Raw genomic sequence first — 26,759 nt, forward strand, 5'->3', positions numbered from 1 at the left:
CTCTGCGACTTTGCCAGCATGGCAGCTCTTGGAGATTGCATGCTGCTCTACAATACCAACTGCCTTATCAGCAGAGATGAGCTTCTTTTAAACAGTATTTTAAACCGTGCCCATGTTGCATATTCAGGCCCAGTACTACATTTCAGTGATAGACTGTTGCTAACCCCCCTCATTTGATGGGAGTCTCTGATTTCTCTTACTTGCCACCGCAAAGAGGTCAAGTTCTTCAAACTTCATTCCCATCTGATAGCCCAGGTTGGTCAGTGTGTTGCTAGGACTGTTGAGATTGAGTTCTGTGAGCCTGGTAGGAATGATTCTCAGCTGGGACTAGTATGACTCCTATTAAATCAAACAAGGGGAAATGACTTCCAAGTGGGACCCACTCAGTGCAGCTCCTATCAGCTTAGCCAAGGGGAGATGATACCCAGCTGGGACCAGCTCAGGATGGAAACATGCCTATTTAGTGGATCAAATCCAGCAAAGGCATAAGCAGAAGGCTCTCCTGCTGAAGTTGACAAGAATTGTGCTCGCTTGTATCAAGGCAGAATTTAACCCACGGAGTCCAATGACACAATGATGGACTCTATGTTGCCTAGTACTTTTGTGTGTGTAACTCCCACTGAAGTCAGAGGGCTCTTGTGTGTTGTATAAGAGCGGCAGGAAAGTCTAGTGTCTGATCTTTAGCTGGCAGCAGCCAGAACAGCTCACTTTACAAATCCCTGCTGGTGTTTGGGAAGTGGGCAGCTCCCTTCCACCCCCCCAGCATGTTCCTTGCTCATTAACATACAATCCAGCATGGACAATGGGAGCCACAAAACGATGTGGCCTGTTGCCATAAGATATAATTTAGTAGGCACTAAAATGCTTAAAGAGAGAACAGGAGGAACCAAATGGCCCCTTTGATTAAAAATGACAGCATCCCTCCTTCTGTCAATTTAATAAGCTGAGGCAAAGAGTGAAGGCTGGAAGTGCTGAAGCCAAAGGCAGAAGCAAAAGCAAGAAGGCTAGATAGAGACAGGAAGTACAAGGATGCAAGCCAAAGATATCAAACACAGGAACCCTAGCAGGAGCTGCAGTGTGCAAATGTAGACTGGCTCACTCCAGCTTGTTACTGATATGCACAGAGAGCTCAGATCTGCTTCTCCTGGAAAGAGTGGTGGAGAAACACAACTAGAGAGCACAGGAAGGGAGGGAGACAGCCAGGAGAAGCAGAGCCCATTCCTTCATGCTGGCTTTCAGGGTTAGGCTCCCCTGCTAGAAAACAGTATGATGTGTACAATGCCTGAAGTCAGACAAGGGTAACATAACACACCATGACACACACTCTGTATATTAGATTCTCCTCAGAGTGGGATGGGATCTTCGTTCCAGAACAAGGAGTGGGTTTTTGTGCAGCTCTGGGTCTTGTGCTGGATCTGGAGTATATTAAACATCTCATCTTCCGGTTCATATTTTTTCCAATTATATTTCATTTGTCCCTGCTTCTTCCATCCTGGAGTGGGGACCTAGAGCCTGTACTCACCATGCAGTGATCCCTGGGGTGCTGTCTTCCTACACACAAGAATGATATGTACCCCCCATTCCCAGTTTTATTTCTTACAGTGGGTAGGTAACTGTCATGGGGATTATGAGACCCTTTACAATACTTACCAGTACTGCAGATGCCTAGACAGCCTTACCGCGATTATGGCTCTAGGACACAGCAGCGGTGCCAAATTCCTCTGCCTCTCGAAGCTTTACATTTCCACCTTCAGGGTTCTGGGCATGTTTCTGAGGTTGGTTTGGACAGGGTTAACAAACAAATTCAGGGTTACACTTACTTATTTCCATGTATTTATTTGGATTTTTACTATTCTACATGAAAAAAAGCACTCACCAAATACTCTGCCCTCTCAATAGTCTTTAAAAAATTCATTAATAAATAGTGCACTTAAGCCAAGCATAACTAAAATTCTGCACATAGTTCCCATGATTCAATGTACCAGTTGGGTATTTGCCTCTGTAAATAGCCAGTTCTGGTCATGTGTGTCTGTGTGTGTGTGTGCAGTCATAGTAACAGAGTGAACAAATGTACAATTGCACATCTATCTTCTGTGGAAATCTGCCGCTTCATGGATGGTGATCAAAACATTCCTGGGCACTTTACAAGTGGTTAGAAAGTTTCTAATGAAATAAAAATCCTTTTATTTCTTCTCCAGCTCTGCAATGGTTTTAGAACTAATTTGGACCTTTCCAATTGTCACCAATCCTTTATTCATGTCACTCAGTAGCATCCAGCAAATCCGTGGGGCAGACTGATCTTCTAGTTATCAGTTATGTATACACATGCAGGATAGCCCTCCAACCCACTCTGCCATGGGAAACTCGCTGTCAGTGTCCATGTTTGTGATCCGGACGCTAGGGCAGTAGCTTCAGGCATGATTAGATTTACAATGTGTGGAGCTGGAAGACTTGAAAGCAGTGGGATAGTTTTGTTCAGTGCAGTTTGAAAAGACCTGGATCTCCTCCCCATGGTAGCAAGAAGGTGCTGCAGTCTGTACAGTGCAGAACGGATAATCCTGAGCATCCTGGAGTTCTTGGAGTGGTCTGGTGATCATTGTTAGTCCTCTCCCTGTTCTTTCACTTCTAGTTTGCTTGGAAGTGGAAGCAGGGGAGTTTCCTTTTGTCTGATGGCTGTGCCTTCCCTTTGTAAGATGTGCAAAGAGTGACCCAACTGCAGCCAGCTCAGTGCTGCTCCCAGTAGCCTAGCCAGGGGCAGATTCCGCACTAGGTTCACCCGTTAGTGCTGCAGCCTACAAGACCCTCACCTCCAGGGTCTCTGAGTTGCTGCTCTTGTAACATGCAGGATGAACACAGCCAGTCTGGCTAGTGCTAAATAACTGCAGTCCTAGAGAGCAGGCTGACAAATGCATAGCGCTTCTCCCAGAATCCCTGCACCTGGGAAGCCAGAGGGATTTAGTTGGAAACCTTCATGAAGTCGCCTTTCTGTGTCGCCTGCTATTGTGGGATTCAACGGGAGCATCTGCTGCCAGATCCCGTGTTCAGAAAATGGGACCAAAATCACTGCAACCCTGAGCAATGTTTCCCCCAACTCTTCGTTGGCCCTATGATCCATGTCTGCAAAATGCGACATCAGAAAGATCCAGTGACACTTACAAGCTTTACCCCTCCACATGAGACAGGCACATCTCACCCTCTCCTCCACTGCCATAGCCTAGCCTTGTCAGACAAGGAGCAGAATGGCTTCAAGGAGGGTTGCCCAGATCACTCGGGAAACTGCCAAGGGCTGCATGTCACTTTCCTGGACATAAATGATAGACGCAAGCAGCCGCCTGTTCTTCAGATCAGAGAGAGCGAGTGACAGAACAGGTTCAATTAATCCCTGATTTACTCGACTGACTTCAAATCTACTTAAATTTACACCCCTCCACTTGCTGTTTTTCTTGCTACACCCCACATGGCCCTTTCATCCTAGAACTTGTGCCCTCCCAACTGATGCCAAATCAGTACAAGTTATGCTATTTCCCCATTTCTAGGCCCATTTGCACCCCACATATAATGTACACCAGAGAGTGAGCCAGTGGGGAATTCTAGTCCAGAGTTGTACTGGATTTACCATGGATGACTGTGGCTAGGGTGACCAGATGTGAAAAATCGGGATGGGGGTGGAAGGGTAATAGGCAATATATAAGACAAAGCCCTGAATATTGGGACTGTCCCTATAAAATTGGGACATCTGGTCACCTTAACTGTGGCCCTCACCTCTGAAATCAGCCTGAGTCCTGGATTCTCCTCTAGCAGGTGCAATTTACATCCACATATTTGTGCCCCACAAGCAAATTGTGAGAAGCACGTCAGAGTACCATGCAGGTGCTTTTCGCCCACAGTGAGAGGTAGCCAGACACGAGGGTATAAAATAGCAAGTGCAAATTTTGCAGATGCAGATTGTGTCCTCAGCAAAGAGCCTGCCTATTTGGAACTGTGGCCCATAAAGCTCAGGTGTGGATTTCCAGAGCTTTTATCCATTTGACCTGTGTGTTCCCTATCATCCCCCATGACAACTCACACCCTAATGGCATTTTCATAGCAAGCCACAACCTCAAACAGCCATATTCCTGGTGGCGTCTATGCTGTCCAGTGGCAGCGTCCTCCCGTTAAATCATTCCAAAGGATCCTTCCATCCCTTCCTCTTTGGCAGAGATTTATTAAATTCTCTCTTGCCAGTTTGGATGAGCAGGTGTTAGCTGTGAGTGGCCTTGTAGAATTCTCACTACCTAAATTTTATCCAGCAGTGACCTCTGGGAGAAGGGAGACTATTTACCCACCACCCCCACTGCAGTGGGAAAAATGAAATGATAGCACAAGTGAAGAGAGCAAACGGGGGCTTGTTTGGGGTGAAGATGGGGTGAGCAGGTTGCTAGAACCTCACAAGTCGTTACCACGAGGGGATTTGGCTTGACATCAAAACCCCCTTAACAGGGTATTACTTCAGCCCCTGAAGTGGACAGATGTTGAGCTGCAGTGCACAGGAAGTCAGAAATCTTTCCTTAGGAAATATTTGGCTAGGAAACTAAAGAAAATATTGTGAAAGTAAAGGAAGCAAAACCCCACTAAAGATTTATCACAACCTCAAGCATTTCTGTATCCCCCAGTCTTACAAGGCCTTTGCCTCAGAAGAGAGGGGAAGAAAAACAGCCTGTGTCTGTGCTAATAGGCCACAAATTTAGAGAGGGACTCATTTGTCTAGGTAGAAGATTATGAAGGAAACTAGTTTGGCATATCCTGGAAATGCTTGAGTTCCTTTCTGCTAATACAGAAAATCATTTTCTGCTCCGGCTCCCTCCTGTAAGGGAGCGGGAGGGGAAGTGAGCTGAGTTATTGCTTATTAATCAATTGAAGGATAAAACCACAGCATCCACTCTAATTTCACTACCCCTCAGAGGCAGGAGTTGGACTAGGAGTCCCAGGACAGAGCTCAGAGGCAGCAGGAGCTGGTCCTCAGCACAGAGTTCACAGGGACAGGAGCCAAGTCTTGTCCCTTATTCTACTGCAGCCTCTCACTTTCACAATAATTCCTTCTTCCCAACAATATGGCATTCAGGTTCATGGCCATTAATTGCTAGAGCTGGTCAAAATGTTGCCAATTCCCTGCTGCTCACCTCATTTTTCATAGAAATTTACGATTGGCAACTTTCCCCACTCGGCTACACTGAGCACAACGAATGAGGAGACAGAAAAGGGGATCAAGGAGCAAGTGTCCCCTGGTTTTAGGGCTTGACCCATTCTGGCTCTGCCCGAGACGGAATCAATCCCTGATCAGAATGGGAAGAGCACTGGCTTTCTGGTTGGGGCTGGTTGACGTTTTTCACTGGTGCCCTGTCAGTGCGTGATGGAGCAGTCCAATTTTAACCTATCTGCAAGAAAAATAAAACTAAACACAGATGATGCAGTTAGCACAGCATTTCTCAAATGCGGCCACAAGGGAATTTTCTTGTGGCTGCAACCTCCAGGGCTGTGATGGGGGTGTGTGTGTCAAAGTAGCACCCCCCCCGCCTCCATTGCTCCTGGATGCACTCCCTTGGTGTTGGTTGCTAGGGCTGCCAGCAGGGGTTGGGTCCTGCCCCCCTCTAGAGACACTAGGGGCACAACGCTGGTGGAGCAGGCAGCCAGTGAGTTCCCCACCTTCCCAAGGGCGATGGGGCTCAGACTTTGGGCTTCAGCCCTGGGGTGGCAGGGCGGCAGGCTCCCTCTGAATGGCTTCAGGCTCTGTCCCCAGGCCCTGGCCATGAGGCTTCAGGCTCCAGCCCCACGCTGCCTCCACCGACCCCTCATCCAGGACTTAATTTGTCCCCAGGCTTGCCAAGTCTAAGTAAGTCTACTGTGAAAAGTGATACGTGTATGTTTGTTAATATCATTTTTCACAGCAGACTTAGTAGCTAGCAATAAATAAACTATGATTTGGAACATGTATTTGTGCATATTTATTTGTTTTTCCTAAAGCTAATTAAGTATTTTAGGAAAAAGTGTGAGTTGGTGGCTGTACTCTGAGGCAACCAAAAAATGTATCCTGAGAAACCCTAGTACCAGTGGGAGAATGCACAAAGCAAACCAGAGGATAATGTTGCCTCCAGGACAAACAGAAAGGGTTTATCCCAATCCCAGGGCTCTATCTAGTGGTAAAAAGTAAATAATGCACTTTATTCCCTTCAGGTAAGACACACAAAACTGCTTCCTTTGGGGAACTGTTGACCAAACTGTGGGCTTGGCTATGCATGGCATGGCTGAAGTGGTTGCAGCTCCACTCCCCAAACAGTATTAGCTTGGAGGAGGCAACAGGTCTACACAGAGCCATTTCCCATGCAGGTATAGCATTGCACAACTACCTAGGTGCTGCACTCTGGAGGCTTTCCTGCCTCCCCTCCCCCCATCTTCTGAAAAATAAAGTACTTGTCACCTGGGAAGCAAGATACCAGGCCTGGCGGGCTGATGGTCTAATGGGCTATGGCCTGTGATCCTAGCTGGTGTTGAGAGGCTGTGTTGCTGAGGGGTCTGGAGTGCAAAGAAATAGTTACGCGTGTCCAGCTGTGTTATGTGATCCTTGTAGGCCCCAAGACCCTGCTGAAAAGGCAGCAAAGTGCCATTGGCAAATCACCCCAAGGTTCGCAGTAGGGTAGTTTGTATTTTTCCTGTTAACTCCAACCTTTACCCCTTCACCTCTGAATTCTTTGCTGCCCATGCAAAATCTACCATGAATAGGGCTTTGTGATTTACCTCAGATCCTTCTCCTCTTCCCTTTATAATGCCCACTAAGCACCCATCTTCTCACTATGGGTGATGAAGTTCTCTTGAATTTATAATTTCAGCAGTTAAAAGCCCCTCTTGTGTACCCCAACCTGCCTTCTTGGATTGGGTCAGACTTCCAGACCCATATGTGCTAATCATAGCACCGAGATGATGATGTTCCAACTATCACAACGCAGGCTCATTTACCTTCCAGAGAAGGGCAATAGGTCACTTTGTTCCCAAGCGGCACATGACATTTTCCTGTTCCCTGCTCAGAATCACTTTAGGAGGCAGCATTGCCTGGGATAAATCACTGTGGTGCACATTGCTCAGGCCCACCCAGCAGCAGTGTCAGAATGTGATGTGCTCCTGTGAGGGGCGGGTATGAGTCACCTTTTCCAGCTTTGGCCAGTTCATGGGCTTTAGCATTCCTTCCTCAGAGGTTATCCTGAAGATAATGTCATGGGACAGGACCAATCCAATATTACCCAGTCCCTAGGGAGGACTCAATCTATTGCATCTTTTGAGTAAGTTCCTTTCAAATATTATTTATATATTACAGAAGTTCCTAGGGGCCACCGATCAGGGCCGCATTGTGCTAGGTGTTGTATGCCCATTTAAGGATAGTCCCCCCCCCCCCCATCTGAGTATAAAATGAGAGACAACTGGTGAATACAACACACAGATGGAGTGGAGGAAGCGCAAGGTAGAGACAGTTTTGGCTAGAGCAATAAGCTGCAGTCTTTGCACTCCAGCTGCCTAAAATATTGTCAAGCATTTTGTAGGTGTCATGGCAGAGATGGAAGCAGTTTGGAAGAACCACAGTGTGGTGACTTCCCAGATGTTTATAGTGAGCTCCTTCCATGTACACAGGGTGGTATGGGAGAAAGCAGACAGGTCCTGGTTGGGATATTGAACAGACAACCAAGTCTGCTGTTCTTGGTGGAGCACAAGAGATGGTTGCTGTCTCAGTTGTGTATAAGGCTGTCTACACTATCATTTATGTAGATATAACTTATGTCACTCAGGGGTGTGAATAAGTCACCCCCTGAGCAACATAAGTTACACTGACCTAAGTGCTGGTGTGGACAGCACTATATCAGCTGCTGCCGACTCATTGGGGGTGGATTAATTAAGTCAATGGGAGAGCTCTCTTCCATCAGTTTAGAGTGGCTACACTAGAGAGCTAGCAGCTGCACCACTGTAAGCTCTCCAGTGTGTCCATAACTCAGAGCTAAAAGGAAATGAGCCATGCCGGACTTAAATGAGTTTAACCTCACAACACTCTGCAGAGACAGGGAAAAATTATCCTCATTCTACACATGTGGAAAATGAGGCCCAGGGACAATGGTCATATAGGAAATCACTGCCAGAGTCACAAACTTGAACCCGGCTCTCCCAATTCTCAGGCTAGTTTCTTAACCACTGGACTACCCTTCCCGACTGTGCTATGCAGATGCAGTCGGTTTAGAAGACAAGACATGCCCTGCACTATTCATTGAGTCAGAATAAACATTTAAAAAATATGAAAGCCTAACGAGCACACAGGAGCTGCGGCTGCGTTTGTACCATGGGGAATGATGACTGAAAAGGAGGAGTTTGAGCAAGTGTCCTGACATCCCAGTACTTTATGCCTATTTTTTAGTGTGCCACAGAGAAGATTCCTATCCCCTTTGTCTGCACTGCAAAGTCATTACACTGATTCTGGTATATCACGTTGTACATGAAATCAAGGTGGTGGCTTACCAAGTAAAACAGTGTGTCATTCCCCCGCCCCCACCCTTGTAATCCCAGCCCAGAGAATCAGTGAAAGACATTCCCTTTCCATAGCTCATCAGAGCTTGTGTGTGGTAACTGGAGCTCACACTGGTAATAGGGGCTCAAGGACACAGGAGTGTGTGTAGGGGGGACTCTAAGGAAGAGCAGCAGATATCTATAACCATTACCTGACCAGCTGCACTCAACAGTTTTGGAAAATAAAGTTCCTAGTTCCAAGCCTGGTTACGGGGAGATGTTCTCGCTGGGAAGACTCTGTCCTCCAAACCTTTGAGTTCAGGAGAATCACATTTGCTGGGAGACCCTGCTTCTGTCCTACTTTGCAATGGATTTAATGGAGGATGATTAGTTTGTCTTCATTAGCACTTCAGTGTGCTAGATGCTTCCCAAACAGAAAATAAAGCCCACTTCCTGCCCGCAAAGAATTAATAACCTAGAACAGTAGCAGGCGGACACTGGGATGGAGGCTTCGGGAAAGGGCATGGCATGCAAATGGAACCCTAAGAGCGATGGGCTTTGTCTTGATAGTACAAAATATTTATAATCCAGAGTGGGGGTGAGGTTTTGTCAGCAAAGAGACAGATGGATGATCCCCAATAACTCCACACTCATGGTATCAGCCAGCTAGTCTCTGGCAGGCATGGTGAGTGAAGTGGGGTTTCGGGATGGATTTGAATGAGGGACTTTGAGTGACAAGGCCACGGTGCCTCACTGCGTCAAATGGGGAGAAAGTGACTGCATGAATAATGGTTTTCATCAGAAAGAGACACTGAGGCTGGACTCAGAGCCTCCAGTTCCCCAGGGTGGAGCTCTGCTATGGAGCAAAGGCATATTTCAGAACTTTCTGCACTTGTTCTGCTTCTGCAGTAATCCTGATAGCATCGGGACTTGCTTCCCATTAGCTGTCTGTTAATGATGATGGACACAGCAAAGGAAAGTGAACTGAAGTGTCATCACTGAACTACGTCCCCCACTGGGCAGCGTAAGGGCTGAAATTACTGTCTGATCAACACAAGATGAAAAGAGGATGTGAAAGTCAGAAATAATGAAACGTTCCTATTGACAAGGGAGGTCACTTGGGGAAGGGGAATGGTACAATGGTACAATCAATGAAGGAATTCCAGCTAGAGGTAGGAGAGGAGGTCATTTACTATGGTCCATGTGACCCTTCCCCTCTCTGTGGAAATACTCAAGAAGAGCAGCAACTGCACTGGCAGTTTTGCTGTTGTGGCCACCTCTCCACTGTCAGCTGCACTGAGACCCATCAAACTCATTTCATATAGGCTGCCAAACAATTGGCAGATGGTAACAATACTTTAGTCACTATGGAGCTGCCTAGTGGTTTTCATCCTCAGCACTGAAACTTGGGACTTCTTTCCTCCATTGCTCCAACAGAGCCCAAGTCACAGGCTTTTGCCTGAGGAGGTGATTGTGGTATCAATTAATGGTGTCGTTTTGAATGACATACATGTGCTTAGGAGACTATTTGAGAAGGGGTCATTTTAGAAAATTAGGCATAAAATGAACAAGCAAAAACAGAATTTGGGGCCAAATTTTCAAAGAAGTGCCTGAAAACTGCACACTCACAACCTTTTGTGCAAGCAAAACCCATGTCCATGCATGCAAAAGAGCCTCTGTGTGTGCAAAATGGGGAAATGTGTGTAATGCTGACAGACCCTGGTCGTTGTCGGGTGGGATCAAATCATGTGGTAGATGCTCATGCACTAGCATCTACCACATGAGCTAAAAGCCAACTAGCTGTTAGCTCAGGCTGTAGAGCAGACTCATTTTTTCTCTCTCTCTAAGTGGTATTGGTGCTATTAGATGGGACAGAACACCACACCCAGGAGGTGTGCAAACAAATACCCATTTCTGTTGGTGAAAATCATATGGAATCAGCTAGGAGGAGGGCTACTTAGAACATTTGGCCCCTACGTTCTGGAAAATATTGCCCCATAGCCCTGTGGACTAGCACTGGCTGCATAGTTATCTCTGCTCAGTCAGGGCAATTATTTAGATTACCTGACAGACTCTATGGCACTGCTCAAAAGTTAAAAAACTAAGAATATATAATACAAACTGTTAAATCTTTGATATGCTCATGGAACAGTCTGTGCAACAGTAATGAAGCAAGCAGATCTCTGAACCAGGACAATATATATTCTGCACACAGATAGTGCAGAGGGACAGAATCCGGAGTTCTTGGCATAAGTTGTGCTTTATTTCTCAAGTACAAAAAAACATAAATTCAACAAACAGTGGGAGGTTCTAACCTCTGAAATAATAAAAGATACCAAAACAATGAGAGGGTCCCTCTTCAGAGTCCAGAATGCTATTGTCTATACATATAGCACATATATATATATGGACACAATCTACAGCATCGCTAACATCCGTGTCTCAAGATTCAAGGCACTGCAATGAGTTCAGTGCACTGGCTTATTGTGCCAGGGCTTTTCCTTCGAGCCAGTGACTGCCTTATGTTGAAGATATCCAGGGTAAATTTCTTGCTGTCACAGACCCTGTTTGTTTCCTGACAGTGACACTCGCTGCAGGTGGTTTGTTTCAGGATGCGCTGGAGTGCTCCACCCTTTGGTACTGAGCATGTGCAAAGTTTCCCCTTCTTCCAAATCTTCGCCTGAATGTGTTTCCTTTCAACAACCTGCCGGACAATGACTAAGGTCAGCTTGTCATAAATAGATAGCTAAGGGTTAATGTTTCTTTCACCTGTAAAGGGTTAACAAAGAGAACCAAACACCTGACCAGAGGACCAATCAGGGAACAGGATTTTTCAAAGCTCAGGGGAGGGAATGTTTGGGTCTGTGTCTTGTCTGGCTCTGTCGAGGCTAGGTAGAGGGGAGCTTTCTATTCTTCAGTAGCGTTCGAATGCTTCAGTTGGTTCCAAGGTGTTACAGTACATATTAGGTATAAATAATTAGGGTCGTGTTATTATTTTTTAATTTACAGGTTGTGTAGTAGTTGCATTGGTTTTGGAATATTAAAATTGATATCTTTTTTTGGAATATAGTATTCTTGTTATTGCTATTTATTTTTTCTTAAGCTATATGTCTCTGTGATGTCCTTATTTCTTTTTATATGTCCATATACTGATATATTTTCTATTTTTGTGTTTTTCTTTTTTATTATTATTATTATTTTTTTTTGTCTTCTTTTTCAGACGTGTTTTGTATTTCTCTTCTGGGTTAGGCTAAGTTCTTTTTGTGTATTAAATGTAATAGGGGGGGGCGTGGCGAAAGGGGAGGAAATCTCTTGTGTTAGCATTACGAAAGGTGAAATCGCTATTCAGACCAGGGATATTGAGTGAAGGAGAAAACAAGGGAGTAAGAGAATGATCATCTCTCTGTGTTCCTTGAATTATGTGCCTCTGGGGAAGGGATAATTCAAAGAGTTGGAATCAGTAATCCTCAGGGTGCCTGTGAGGGAAGCACTGGGAGGCGGTAAAAGGAGGGGAGAGAATAGTTAATTTCTCCTTGTTTTAAGAATCCAAGGGATTTGGATTCTTGGGGCTTCCCCAGGGAAGGTTTTGGGGAGACCAGAGTGAGACAGGCACTGTAAATCCTCTGTCTGGTGGCAGCGAGATAAGATCTAAGCTGGTAATTAAGCTTAGAAGGTTTCATGCAGGCACCCAGATTTCTGGACGCTAAGGTCCAGATTTGGGAAGTATGCTTATGACACAGCTAGGAGCAGCTGCTGTTATCAGTGTGTTAGTGTTTACTTTTCTTCCCCTCTCATCCTATGGTGGGCACAGAATCCCTCCTTGGCATCTTCCTAAAAGACACGCTTTAGCTGAGTGGTTCTCAAACTTTTGTACTGGTGATCCCTTTCACATAGCAAGCCTTGAGTGTGACCCCCTTTATGAATTAAAAACACTTTTTCGTATATTTAACACCATTATAAATGTTGGAGGCTAAGTGGGGTTTGGGGTGGAGGCTGACAGCTCGTGACTCCCGTGTAATAATCTCATGATCCCCTGAGGGGTCCTGACCCCCAGTTTGAGAACCCTGCTCTAGCTCAACCAGAAGTTATGGGCTTGATGAAGGAAGTACTGGGTGAAAAGCTATGGCCTGTGTTATACTGGAGGACAGACTAAATGGTCCCTTCTGGCCTTAAAAATCTATGACTCTACTAATTTATAAGTAGGGTGTAAATGGCAAACTAAAGTCCTTCCTCTGCATCTCCTGCAATGCCCTTCAATCCTGATCTGTGATGTGCCCTAGTCCAATCCTGGGCTTCCCACATAGCGTGGCTAAGAGTGCACCTCAGTGCTGACCTGCAGCAACCCCTGAAATTTTCTCCCTAATTTCCCCCCAGGTCTGTTAATGCACCTCAGCCCTGACCTGCCACTACTGTAATGGTGTCTGAGAATAAGAACGTGAAACTGTCCAGTCTAGACTCATTCTCCGGAATGAATCAAGTACAAATAAATAAATGGCACAAATCAATCTTGCCGCTGATGAGACGATTCAGATTTTTAGTGATTCATTCACAGACATTTTGCTGACTAGTTATCAGTCTAAGGACTTGTCTATACAGGAATACTTAGGAAAGTTAATTCAAACAAATTGGAGGTGTGAATTTAAATTGGATTGGTTAAACTGCATTAAACATCTGTGTGGATGATCTCATTCAGAATTGAGGCCTGGTCTATATAAGCTGCATTGTGTCGACTTAACTATGGAAGTGGCTACATTAAAAATTTGCTCCCACCGGCGTAACTGCCCCGTTACACTGACTTAATATCTATACCTTCACGATGTACTTAGGTTGATGCAGTGTCAGTGTAGACATTGTGTAGCTTATATCTACTGTTAATGGCTTTCAGAAACCATCCCACAGTGCCCCACCCTGACAGCTAAATTGATGCAAGTGCTCTCAGTGAGAACATGCACTTCCAACACAAGGACCATAGCATGGACATGCAAAAGTGATTTAACTACTGAGGCGACTGTATGATGACATAACTTAGGTCAACATAATTCTGTAGTGTAGACATGCCCTTAGTAACACAGATCAGTTGTTTTTCGGATGAATAACTGGGGGCCTGATCCTTCATGTATGTTACAAAGACCCCCTACTAAAGTCATAGGGTAGGATCCTTTGACCTGGAAAAGAGCCAACACCACAGCGTACGTACCGTTTCCTTGAGAACTGCTGGTCTATCTCCTCTAGAGACTGTCCTTTTGTTTCCGGAACAAGAAGATAAATAAATATAACAGCTGACACGCCCACTACTCCATAGAGAAGAAACATCCATGACAAGCCTATGGCATCTACAGAAACAGGTACAAAAGAGTGAAGAGTTAACAAGAGATAACACCACTTGCACTGAATGTCCTTTGGCATATGAAGCAAGTTGGTATCTTGACCAAACATCAGTTGTGTTGTGTGGGGCCATCGTACTTAGAGAAGTCTGTAAAACATAGCAGAGAAATGCACAAGGCCCAGATTGTGAATCAGTGAGAAAGACAACTCACAGCTCCAGAACGCTGAAGTACTAACATCCCAGTCTGCCAGAGCTGTGTAAGGAGCAAGGATTAACCTCGGCTCCAGAGGCCAAGCAGTACCTGATGATTTTCTCAGTCTAGTGCATCAGATAGCTCTGCTGGCAAGAAAAGTTGAAGAGCAAGGGGTTCCAAAAGTTGCAAGCTTGGTGCTTTCCAGACTGATTCAGATTTGCTGCACTTGGCCAGTACAACATTTCCATTGCCTACATCACGAAATAACCCAATGTGAAAGAATGAAGCAAGAGCTATAGTGTTTTTATCACCATGGATGACACAGAAGCTGCAGGGAGCCACTTCTAGCAGAGATAAAATCAGCCTGGCTCCTATCAGGGTGGCCAAGGAATGGTGCCCTTTTGTCTCACCTGGTAGTAGAGGAGGGTCCCAGTTCAAGGCTTGACTACAGAGTTACACACAGAGTGAGTTCTTCACACATGAGTTGTGTCCATTCTAACCACCAGCAGCCCGAAATGATGCCCAATCCCCACACAGCATCCTGTGGCCAGTAGGGACATTGGCAGCCTGGCTGATTCTAGTAGCCTGACAATAGGGAACTGAAGGGTGCTTGGACTGCATTGGGAAAGGCAAACAGGAAATGAGGACTATACGTACCAATGAGATCAAGGAACGAGAGGCTGATCAGTAAATTAGCAGCCCAGTTAAAGCTGTTGCAGAAGGAAAAGGCCCTTCCTCTTATTCCAGCAGGATAGATCTCACTGAGGACCAGCCATGTCACTGCAGAGAGGAAAGAAGGAGAGAAAACAGCATCTTTAGGCAACTTTAGTGTGAAAGGGTGTGGGAAAGTTTTAAGGCTAATTTTACCAGGGACTGAGCACTGGCCTATCTCTGCATCCACTGAATTCAACGTTAAAGCTTCAACTGACTTCAACAGGACAGTGCCAAGGCTGAGAGTTTTTTAAAATCCCACCTTTACTATTTTGTGGAGGAACAAAATACAAACATAGAAACAAACTACATGCAAAGGCCCAGGGAGAGGGACCCAGGAGCAATCTGCAGAAAAGCTCTTAAAAACTCAGTTACCTGAAGCTACATTTTGGACATAAACAGGCTCAGTTCTAAACAGCAGGATAAAGGCAGGAGACGGAGCTACATTTTGTCTAAAATCAGAGACACCTCTTTTAGAGATGGGAACAGTACACACAGTGAGGGTGCCTCTCATGCTGAGGGAGGCCATTTCCAGAAAGATGAGCAGGGATGGCTGCTCCCTTTAGACTTGGTGGGACGTATGCAGCTCAGTCTTGGAGCATCACACCTAACACTTAACCAGTCGTGTGTCTAACTTACAGGATTCTAGGTGGCTGTTTCTATTACATGCATTTCATTATAAAATAATAACAACAGTACTGGGCCCCTACACTGTGCTTTTTGGCCATGGAGCTCAGTGCTTTACACAGGTGGATAAGTAGTAGCAGTTCAGATTTGCAGATGGGGAAACTGAGGCACCGAGGGGTTAACTGACTTACCCAAGGTTGCACAGAAAGTATGCAGCAGAGCTGGGAATAGAATTCAGTTCTCCTAATCTCCAAGGGACCACACGACCTGTCACAGAGTGCAGGACACTTCAGTATATAATCTAGGTATGTCGCAGAAATAATTCAGTATTTTGTGAAACCGTATGTGATGGCATAAAACAACTTATAGAGATGCTGTCAAGTTTATGAGGCCTACCGTGGACCTACTGTCTTTTTACTTAGATCTTTTTAATTTCATTAGATGTGGTTTCCTTTTCTCCCAAATAAAAACCACAGTGTTACTGAAAACAGAATAAATAAATACCAGCATGCTAGCACTCACAAGCAGCCTCTCAGTAACAAGTCTGGGTGCTCGTGCAAGGAATTCGGTCAAGGAGCAGATGTTAGTGGGATACTTTCAAAGGGGTAACTATACATAACAATAAATTAAAAGCAAAAATGATTCAATTTTTAAATTATTCAAAATATCTATTTAGGCAAGTGTAATACAGCTTTCATTGCCTAAAACAAAAGGCAGCTTTGAATGAGGATAGGTTGGATGTGCTTTACGTAAGCTTTCAACTGCGGATTACCTATCAAACATGGTCCAGGCGAGTTATGACTAAAAGCCATTGCCAGGTGGCAAGTGACTGGTAACACCTATGAAATGAGTTGATAATCTCACTTCAGTTCCTAGTGGATGGGCATCTATACCCCAGTTGGCAGTAATGACTTGTCACCTTTGCTAACTCTCTCAGAAGAGATGTGGAAGGTCGACAGGGCCATGAAGACCCAGGGACCAAAAACTGTGCTGTGAGGCACTGATGTATACTGGCCTTTTTGGACAGTAACTATTTAAAAAACACATGAAATTTCAGATGTAGCTTCAAGCCAATGCCTCCTTCTCTTATTAGGCGCTGTGAGTTTTCCAAATATATTTTGAAGCCTAGAGATGGACCTGCCAGCTCAAGTAAGGAAGAAGGGAAGGCTGCATTGGACTGTGACTCAGGATATATGGATTCTACTCTCAGCTCTGCCACTGACCTCATGCATGCCCTTCGGCAAGTCACTTAGTCCCCCTGTGCCTCAGTTTACCATTTATAAAATGGGGTTAATAATTTCCCCATGCCTCCCAGGGGCGTTGTGAAGATCAGCTCAATGTTTGTGAGGTGCCCAGTTTCTACAGTGATGAACACCACAGAAAACGCTATAAAAAAATAACTCAGGGCAGAGGTAATATGTAGGGGAACCTTACACTGATGCTGTACCAGACCTCCAGTCTGCAGGGCTGGAGCGGTATGAAATCATTCAGGTAGGCATGAGTGTGGGATATTTTTTCAGTTGCAGGACCCTCAGCTGCCTTGTAAAGCAGGTACATAGCAAATGTTTCCAGAGTACTGTGACGCTTAGTCATGCTTTTATACTATGGGTTATGGCAGACAGAGCATGCATAAATGCCATACTTACTTGGTCCAAATCCAATTGAGAATGCGCTCACAAAGGCCATCATGCTCAGCAAAGTAATCCAATTTAAAATCATATGTTCCTTATTGGGAGTATCACTGAAAGGAGAGCTTGTGTTTTGCACCGTCTCTTCATTGGACTGATTTGGCAGGTCCATTTTCTGAGTGTGGGAAGACTCTGTAATGATCTCTCTGTTTCTAGTGCTGGCAAAGTCTTTTGTAAGACTCTCTGCTCTGGTAAGAGCAAAACCGGGACTCAGCTGACTTTCACCAGCAGCTGAAGTCTGTGGGATGTACAACACAGCTGGTTGGGAGGATCCTGGCTGCATGGGATGTTGTGCTATGGTGTACGAAGCATTGGGCTCTGTGGCAGTCTTACAGTCTCTCGCCTTATCCAATGGAACAGTCCAGCTGGTGAGGCCAATAGCGGTGACAGAGACAGACATCACCACACACCCAGCAATCAATAATACCCTTCTGCCGGCCTTATCTGCAAAAACCATTGCAACTAATGTTGCAATCACCTTCATCACCCCGAGCCCCACAGAAGCCAGGACAGCAGATGAATCATTCTGAAATCCCACGGAGCGGAAGATTTTGGAAGCATAGCACAGGACATTAGGTTGCCCGGTGAACTGCTGAAAGAGCACCAAACCCAGGCCAACCAGAGTCCTGCTTTTCATGTTGTCTCTAGACCTGAAAAGGTCAAGAAAGGAATAATGCTTCTCCGTACATGGCTCTGGCTTTGTCTCCTCTCCATCTTCATTGTTCTGCAGTTGAAGGAGGCCCTTCTGAGAGTCACAGTGCCATCGGTTTAATACAACAGGCTTAGTCGGGAGGAGCAAGATACTGAGAAACTGTATGACAGTCGGTGCAAGAGCCAATCCAAACATGTATCTCCACCCCTCAGTCATGTCTGAGAAGATGTAGTTCAGCGCATATGAGAGTAAGATGCCCATGGTGATGCCAGCTTCATAGAGAGACACCAGCAGCCCTCGCTGATGAGCAGCCACCATTTCGGAGACATAGATGCAGCATGCCATGGATGACACAGAGATTGCAAACCCTACAGTCATACGTCCAAATACCAGCCAAATAAGTGACCCTGCCAAAGTCAGAATGAGGCTGCCACACAATAAGATTAGGTTGCTGACCAGTATCGCCCTCCTCCTTCCATGACGGTCAATGAGGATCCCACCAACCAAAGAGGCAAGGAGAGCCCCAGTGAGCAGGGAACTCACAAGGATTTCCTGCTCAAAGCAGCTGAGGTGAAAGTCCATCTGCAGTTGCAGTAAGGCACCAGAGATAATCCCCAGCTCATATCCGAACATTAACCCACCCAGGAGAGAGACTGTTGCAGGCAACAGGAGGACCAGCAATGCACGACCTGGAAAGCAAGCAAGCAACAGTGGAATTTTAAAGATTCACTCTGTTGGCGTTATAATGAAAACTATCTAGTTACACAAAATGGAAAAAGCTGTTCTGATAAAAGGAGGCCAGGTTTTCAAGCATGCACATTTGCGCACCTAAGTTACACATACAATTACAACAATTGGGTGTACAATTGTGGTAATCATGCCTATAAACAACCAAGCATCTCTCTGGGTATGTACTTATGGAATTACAATGAATGTGCATTCAGTCATCACAACTGCGCATGCAGTTTAGTCATGGAAAGGGGTGCACATATTTGTGCTCACAGTTCTGAAATTGTGAGCCTAGTGTGTGAATGTGAACACAGTTAAGACTTAGCTGTAACTGGAAGTCAGTGATTTATAGTGGAGAAGCCGGGGTAATTCCTCCTTAGACTGTCCAAACTATTCTGTATGTTCAACAACTTCCCAGCCAGGGGATGTAGTTTTCTCCTTTCTGTATTTTTCTGTGGGTTGTGTTACCATTATGATGCTCTAGTCCTCAATTTGTAACTTAGAAGCATCTGTGTGGGTTCTTTTCACCAGGTAGGAATTTCACAAATAAATTATCAGAGGAGCAAGTTACTGTCTCTATGTGCTGAATACTGACACCCCTGGCTGTTAACTCTCACACCAGAGAGCTAGAAACAGGAGCAGCGCCAGGGTTTCTGGTGCCCTAGGCAGAATTCAGGGGGTGGCATTTTGTGCGCTCCCCACGGGGTGTGCGGGAGCTTCCAGTTCCACTCCCATCGCGCTGCCGAAGAAGGACCCTCCGCCCAAATGCCACAGGCGACAGCGGCAGTCATTGAGCTCCTCAATTGCGTGCCCTGTTTTCCGCGGCACGTCGGCAGAAGGTTCTTCTTCAGCGGTGTGACAGGAGTGGAACTGAAAGCTGCCGCGCGCCCTGTGGGGAGCGCACAAAATGCTGCCCCCCGAATCCTGGCCCCCGAGGCGATTGCCTAGGGTCGCCTAATGGAAGCGCTGGCCCTGGCTAGAAAGGACCACTTGAGCCATCCTGTGAACCCTTTGCTGCTTGTTACCATGTTCCTTCTAATTTCTTACCTAATCCCTCCTTAATTCCCTGCAATGGTCAGGCCTCCCTGGGGAAAATGTATTCCATTCCCCTGAAGTCCAGCATAAACTCTGACTTCCTAAGAAGATCCTTCCTCTTTGTCCTACTATCATCTTTTCATTACAAAGGATGTCCAATATTTTAGATCCAAACTTCTCCATTCCAAGATCTGACTTTACTGTATCTGACTTTTAGTGTGGTGAATTATTTCAATCAGAAATTCTAGGTCAGGATACTGAGGTTCTAGACAGTGCTATGCTAACACAATTGATTGCCTTTATTCACAACTTCCTGCACCATTATTTCACTTGTTTCCCTCACGTTGTGTCTTTGGCCCTCCATCTGAGCCTGGGTAGGGAGACAGGACTCGCTGAGGTAATAGGAGTAGAAAATATTAAACTAACCGATTTTGTGTCCCCTTTCTTTCCTCTGACAAGCTCCATTTTTAAGTCCCTTTACTAATGCTAATAACAGAGGCAGAGATCTCAAGGACTTCCTTTTAATGTCTCCTCACCAGATAAGTGGTATCATATAGCCAGGCCCCTCTGCATTGCATGATTATGTGTGTGCAGGTAAATTGCTGCATGAGTGTGGATTATTTTGAAATTGCAGCACAGTTATGCTCCAGAATCTCATTAGCTAAAAAGAAGTCTCTAGCCCTTATCATGGCAAGAAAGCCAAAGGGAATGCAAAACCAGGTTGGTGGTGTGTGCTCTGAGAGGTGTGAAATGCTCTAGTCACCTTAATTTAAGTCTGAGGACAATTTAAACTTCAGCGTTAACTCTTTCACTGCTGAGTATTTTAGCAGGAACACAGAGCTTGTTTTTCAGTGCTGAATGCAATGGAAGATGTTGGGAGTGCGTGTAGGGGCCCACAGCTACTTGCTGTCAAGGGTTGCTGGGGTGGTGGCTCAATCCCTCTTACCCCCTGATTTAAAACCACCTCTGCCTCTGACCAAAAGGGGGAGGCTAAGAGGAAGTGCATCCTATCCCCCTACCAAAGGCCTCAGCTGTCCCCTGGGAACCAAAAACCAAAGCTACTCCCCATACTTTCCTGGATGCTGAAAGCCTCCAGCTCTGCCCTGAAAACTTCTACCAGTAACCAGGCTGGTAGGTACGGTCAGTACAGGCAGTCGAACCATATTGAAAATAAAGCAGTGAGGCAGCACAAAATAAACTGAGGCTGGGGTAAAATCCTGGCCTGACTGGGAGCTTTCCCGCTGACTTCAGTGAAAGCAGACTCTCTCATGTGGTCTACCCACAAAGCTGCACCATTTTAATTAAAGGGACGATTTTACGCTGATTGTATTAAACTGATATGACTCTATACGCATACTCTCTTATGTTGGTTTAAACTGGGTTTAGATCAGTTTCACCTGCGTGGGTAAATGTACAGGAGCAAGTTAAACCAATAAAACCAGCATGAAGACAATATAAGACAGATCATACACAAAAGTTGCACTGGTTTAACTAACCAGATTTAAATTCAGCTGGTGCAACTTCTGTATCTGGACAAGCCCTGAATTTAATATCAGAATAAATCAGATACACAAAGAATACTAAATGGTTTGGACTAGACTAGTGGAGGGCAGTTAGGAGTAGAGTGCTTGACCATGCCACATAATCCCTAGATCCCTGCCACAAAATCCTGGGGCCTCAGTCTCATCATTTAGGTCTAATGTCCCACACAGGATACCCGGCCTTTATATATAGCCTATTAGAGTAAAATTAGGGCAGGAGTGTTCTCCAATGATAGAAGAAATTAGAACCCCTTCATTCTATTTCTGCCTGTATCTCTGATGCGACACATGACCTTGGTCAAGTCACTTAACTTTTCAGTGCCTCATTTTTCCATTTCTGTGCAATAGGGATAATAATACAGAGCTACCTGCGTGGAAGAGGTGTTTGTGGGACTTAATTAGTATTTGTAAAGTGCTTTGAGAGCCTTGATGGGAAGCACAAGAGAAGAAAAAAATTACCGTGGGAGAATCTGACAAATGGAAAATAAGGATAACTGGGCAGTGGTGGTAAAAAAGTACAGGCTTGTAATAGAGAATTACTTCTCCTGGCCAGGCTCGGGCGCTGCATATTTCTTTGTGACAAAAGCCTTAAGTTCTCTGGGCAAGGGACTGTGACTTCACCTGTGTTTGTACAATACCTAGCACAACGGGGCCCAAAACCTGATTGGGGTCTTTGGGCAACACCAATACTAATTGTACAGATAACGTTCACCACTCCAAATGACCTATTTCTCCTGAATGTTGAGACGCAGGTAGAAGTTAGCTCTGTAATATGGTGTTTTCCAGCATGTGACACTGATGCTTTGTTACTGGTTTTGCTTTAATTTAAAATACTGTTATTTTAAATAGACTATTGGAAAAAAATTATGGAAACACTCACTGAAATATGGAAAAGTTTCCTCAACTAGAGCTTTCCAAGATGTTTTGCATTCTGTGCTTTACAGGAAGTGTCTATATTTAGCTTCTAATTACAGTATGCAGTAAAGGTTATTTCTCAGTAAAAGCTATATTTACATTTGTATTTATTCTGTAGAGTTCTGTCGTGCCTTTTGTATTCATTATGCCACTCATGATACATGCCAAAACCTACCCTCCATGCAGTTACCTACACTTAATCACTTCTTGCACATGTGTAATATAGATAATTAGAAACAATATTTGCTCAATAAGAACAGAAAGGGGACAGGGACATTCTACTGTACTTCTCATTATCTTTGTGGGCACTAACGATTTATGACCTTTGATTTAAATCCAACTTGCTATTCGGTCAATTCCAATGCTGTCATGGGGGCTCAATGACATGTATCCCTGCACTTGGCTTTCACATTTGCACTCCTCTCTTGACTCTTTACTTAATGTCAGAAGGAGAAAAAGTTTGGTGGGTCTCACCGATGCCTCTCTGTCAAGTGTGCACTTGGCTCAGGTCTAGACTAGTAGTTGATGGTGCCAGTCAGAATTCAGGTAAACTGACTTTTGTACCACTAAGGACATTATTTGCATAAGACCAGTGCCAACACTCTCAATCAATGCAACGTCCTTTAACAAAAAGGTTAATAGTGGGTTCTAATTCTCAGTTGTTTTGTTCCTCCACTGATCCCAGGAAGTGGGGCTGGGGACAAAGTTGGCTTTAAGCCACCTTTTGTGCTCCTTGTAGTCTAAGAGCAAGCAGTAGCTTCTGGCAAAAATCAGCACCTCTGAGCAGCTTTAACTGATGCTCTGGCTGCAAAGCCACACTATGGGTGTGCTAGGTCACGGTGTGAGATGTCAGTGCCCCAAATACTAGCCATGCACATTGGGGGCTGGCAGAAAGTGTTTCGGCAGCTTGGTTTAATGGCTGAGGAATTATCTTTCACTCGGGGTTCCCCGGGAGCTGTTTCCACCCTTTCATATCACCAGAATAGCATTAATGAGCTGGGGCAGAGAGGATAATTTGGCCTACAAAATTTGCTACATTAGGTAAAAAGCTTTCTAAATTCAAAATTCTGTCAAAAATCAGTCTGAAAATGTCAACTTTTTGTGTGTGTGAAAATTTCATTGTGTTTTTCGGATCCTTTCTGTTAGCTACATTTTCATAAGCCTTCTGGTCTGGTGCTTCCTGTCCATAAGCAGTTAGCAATAAAAAAAAGACACAGCTACAGTTCAGCCTCATGGGATACAGCACCACACATGCTCCTGCCTGACTACAGAGTTCTGGCTCCACAGAGCCTTAACAGTGGTATGAAACTTGCCAATACAAAACAAAATGTGACTTTTATATTCAAAGGGGGCTAATGATTTTGGATGTCTCTGTTTTTGGGTGTGCCTAGATGCACCCACAGGAGCTTGATTTTCAAAAAGTGCTGAGCACCCACCCTCTCAAAAAATCAAGCCCTTTTAAGGTGTGTGAAGTTGGCACCCAAAATTAGTAGCACCCAAAATCACTAGCCTTTATTGAAAACGGAGACCTGTGTGCTAGAATTGGCTGGGAGGGTGGTATGAGGATTAACTCAATCTAAATTAGCGAGCGGAGAATGAATGACAGTGGTTCTCCGCTACTACACCAGAGGGAGAGGAGAGGACTCTAGGAAATCAGTGGCAATGTTGTAATGAAGGAAGTATTTGGAGTAATCAGTAACAGTTCACTTAACATCAAGCCTGATATCCCATGAACTCTGGGACATGGGCTGAAGGGTCTCAGGCCCATTCCTAGCGTACAGGAATCCATATTACAAAAGCCCCCAGCTCCAAGCGGTGGTAGCCTCAGCAGAGACCCCAAGGACTGAGCGGGCCACGGAATCTGAACCCTCCAGCTCGGAGGTGGGGGGAAGCTGCCCTCACTGTCCCTGCTATGGATTAGGTAGCAGGAATCCCTCCTCCGGGCTGTGTATGTGCGAATTCAACCCAGTTTCCTTCACAGCACCAAAACTCCCGGGAGGAGAGACGACAAATCACCCCCCGATCATCTCTCCTCCACCCCCACAGATCCTGCCAGGAAGCACCATTCCTTAAAGGCTTAAACCATCCCCTTCCCCCAGGCGGGCTGTGCGATCCGGGCCGGGGGAGGTCACTGGGGCTGGGAGAGAAGCAGCAGCAAAGCGGGATCACCAGCACGGGCGGCGAGTGACAAAGCAACCCCCAGCCCGGCCCCCTGGATTCCGCCTGGAGCCAGCCAGCCCCGCACCCCCCGCTGCGCCCCCAGCCCCTCGCCGTGCGGGCATGGCACTTACCCATGGCGATGCGAGAGGCCGGCCGGGGAGTTCGGCTCAAGTTTGTTTCCAAACAGTCCGGGACAGGGCAGTAAAACCCAAACCGACTGATTCAGGTCCCTCCGATCATCTGTGCGCGGGGGGGATCCGCCCCCGCTGCAGCAGCAGCAGCCCTGAGCAGGGGGGCTCTGAACCAGACCCGCAGAGGAGCGGGGCTCCCCGACCCTGGACCGGGGATCCACATACAGGATTCCCGGGCAGCCAGACGCTAAAGTCCTGCGCTTTTCTCTCCTGGGGCGGGACTGGCGGCTGGGTGCCCCAGGCTCGGGCACGCCTCGCCTGCCGCAATCCGGCTCGAAACCCTCCAGAAACTCCCGGCCCAGAAACTTTCCCGTCCCCGCCAGCCCCTCTAGCGCCCGGCAGCACCGAGCCAGGGGGTGCTGCTGCACAGCGCCACGTTACTAGAGTCCTGCCTACTGCAGCGGGGACGGCGGAGCCTGGGGGTTGTAGTCCTGGTTCCCCGGCCCGGGGATAGCTGCCCCCCCAAGGGCCCGGTGGCTGTGCAGAGCCCGGAGCGAACAGCAGTTGCCAGAACTCGCTCTGTACCCACCCCCCGTAATGGGGTATGCCCTGTCTCTTCCAGCACTGATTCCGTCTCCCTTGCAGGGAATTATTGTTGATCCGCTTCCCTTTGCGACGAAGGATTTTTGCAAAGTGAGTTGCAAGGAGGCAGCTTAAATCTCCTGCATGAACCCGGCCCTCCCGTGTTCCCTAAGAATAACGGGGCAGGGGAAGGGTGTTTCTGGGTGTATGGGGCGCAGTGTAATCAGGCTGTGACAATTATGAAGGAGATTTAAACTGTCCCTCATCACAGACAAAAACACAAACCCTTGCAACGCGCATGGCACATCCTCACTGTTCCTCTACCTCTAGGATTGTACTTGTAAGGGACCTGGATCTTTTCTTCACAGCCCTCTGTAAAGGCCCTAGTACACTGGTGCTGTTAGAGAACTGATAGATGAAAAATAAACCATAAGAGTTAACACCACGACCTGACCATGCAAGTTTTCTAGTGCTCCTGCTGAATGTATCATGAACCCCGACTTAAATGCTCAGGTTCTGAAGCTTAGCTTTTATTGGTGCATTTCTAAACACATGGATCCAGGGCCAGAGTAAGATTTTCTGCTGGAATTACAGATCTACACCAAACCTCACCCTAAATATAGTATATGCTATGTATCATTTTAGCAACACATGTGAAATGCTTCACTGCTTATTGCAGGGGGTCTGGATAGCTCTGGCAGGAAGCCTTTGCTTCTAGAGGACTGCTTCTAAACCAGTGCAAGTGGAAAAACCAGAAGAGATTGGCAACTGATGGTTCTTTGGTTCTGCTTTGGGTTGGACAGGGGTGTATATTACGAAAAACAATCCAGCAGGACAGAGATAAGGAAGATTTCAGTGCCAAGGGCTGTCAGTGTCAAGGCCCCATTAGGCAAAGTACTTCAGTAGTGCTTAGTGTTAAGCATAAGCTTAAATTCATCTCTGCACACCAAAGCACTTAAGCATGTACATAAAGTGAATGTAGTGAAGACAATGGGACATAAGCCACTGGTTCCTTGAATCAGGGCCTAAACTCACACATCTAAAACCAAAACAAATAAATACAATCTTTAAACATGGGGTTTAACAAAATCTAATATGTGTTTTCATGATTATTTTAATCCAATGAAAACACTTCCCCTCAATGCTATAAGCTCAAACCATAGAGTATTAGGCTTGTGCAGGAGAGCTGGAGCATGAAAGTAACTATAAAAAGTGAAACTAACTAGCCAAGTTTCATCCCCCCAAAATGAGAGGACTTCAAAAGCAAACAAGTTGGATAACTAATGAAAAATGCATTTGATTGTAAAGATTATTTCAGGGTTAATAATCTCAGGCATTATTTACCTTAGCAGGGAATTCTAGACAAATATTTTAAAAGCAACCTTTTTATTCAGAAAACCATGATGGTACACAGCTCTTTTTCAGGAAAAAATGTGTTAAGTTTCTGCTTCCTGGGAATCCAGTGCTACCAAATCTCATGATTTAACTGTGGGGTTTGCAATCTCTCCCCTCCCCCCTAATCCATAGGTTCCTGGACTCATGTGACTAGAAAGAATCTCAGCTTTCTTTTTCTTAAAAGGAAATTTCTAACCTTAATGGTTGTGGAGTAAATGTTGAAATTTTGAATCTTAAAGGCTCAAAAAAACAGAAGGAAAATGAAAAGAACTTCAGATTTACTATTTTAAAATATCTAATGATTTTTCATCCAGTCTCATGACTTTTGGGGGCCAGACTTATCATTTTTGTACACTTGAGACTGGCAATATAGGAAATTCGACATCTTTTCAGCACTGGATATGCCAACATTTTGAAAAGTAGGTTGTAGGCCATCTGGTTTGACACTTGCGCTTGATCAAAGACTTGTTTTTGTTCGCTCTCAAAGACACAGATTTAATCTATTTTTAAAAGTGTTTCAAGTCATCCACACATTTTACAGATTAAATATATACTTC

The 26,759-nt window shown here is 45.6% G+C and overlaps 2 protein-coding genes across 2 annotated transcripts in view; both read right to left on the reverse strand.

Moving 5' to 3' along the window:
• EYA2 (EYA transcriptional coactivator and phosphatase 2) overlaps window positions 1-26,759 on the reverse strand; it is a 585,490-nt gene that overhangs the window by 278,987 nt on the left and 279,744 nt on the right. The gene's annotated exons all lie outside the window — the stretch shown is intronic.
• Window positions 10,770-24,549, reverse strand: SLC2A10 (solute carrier family 2 member 10). The gene is made up of 5 exons (XM_032767418.2): window positions 24,226-24,549; window positions 17,021-18,403; window positions 14,694-14,816; window positions 13,715-13,850; window positions 10,770-11,221 (listed from the first exon to the last, which is right to left on the reverse strand). The coding sequence occupies exons 1-5, from the start codon at window positions 24,227-24,229 to the stop codon at window positions 11,125-11,127; spliced, it is 1,743 nt and encodes a 580-aa protein (XP_032623309.1). The 5' UTR covers window positions 24,230-24,549; the 3' UTR covers window positions 10,770-11,124.

This window comes from Chelonoidis abingdonii, chromosome 14 (assembly GCF_003597395.2).
Source record: "Chelonoidis abingdonii isolate Lonesome George chromosome 14, CheloAbing_2.0, whole genome shotgun sequence".
Classification (NCBI taxonomy): domain Eukaryota; kingdom Metazoa; phylum Chordata; order Testudines; family Testudinidae; genus Chelonoidis; species Chelonoidis abingdonii.

What these genes read in the sequence shown, in the direction of transcription:
- SLC2A10 (XM_032767418.2), bottom strand. An exon ending in CTCAATTGGATTTGGACCAA is followed by an intron (nt 14,817 to 17,020) that starts GTAAGTATGGCA and finishes TCCTCTCTGCAG; the next exon opens with TGACATGGCTGGTCCTCAGT. An exon ending in CTCGTTCCTTGATCTCATTG is followed by an intron (nt 13,851 to 14,693) that starts GTACGTATAGTC and finishes CTGTTTCTGTAG; the next exon opens with ATGCCATAGGCTTGTCATGG.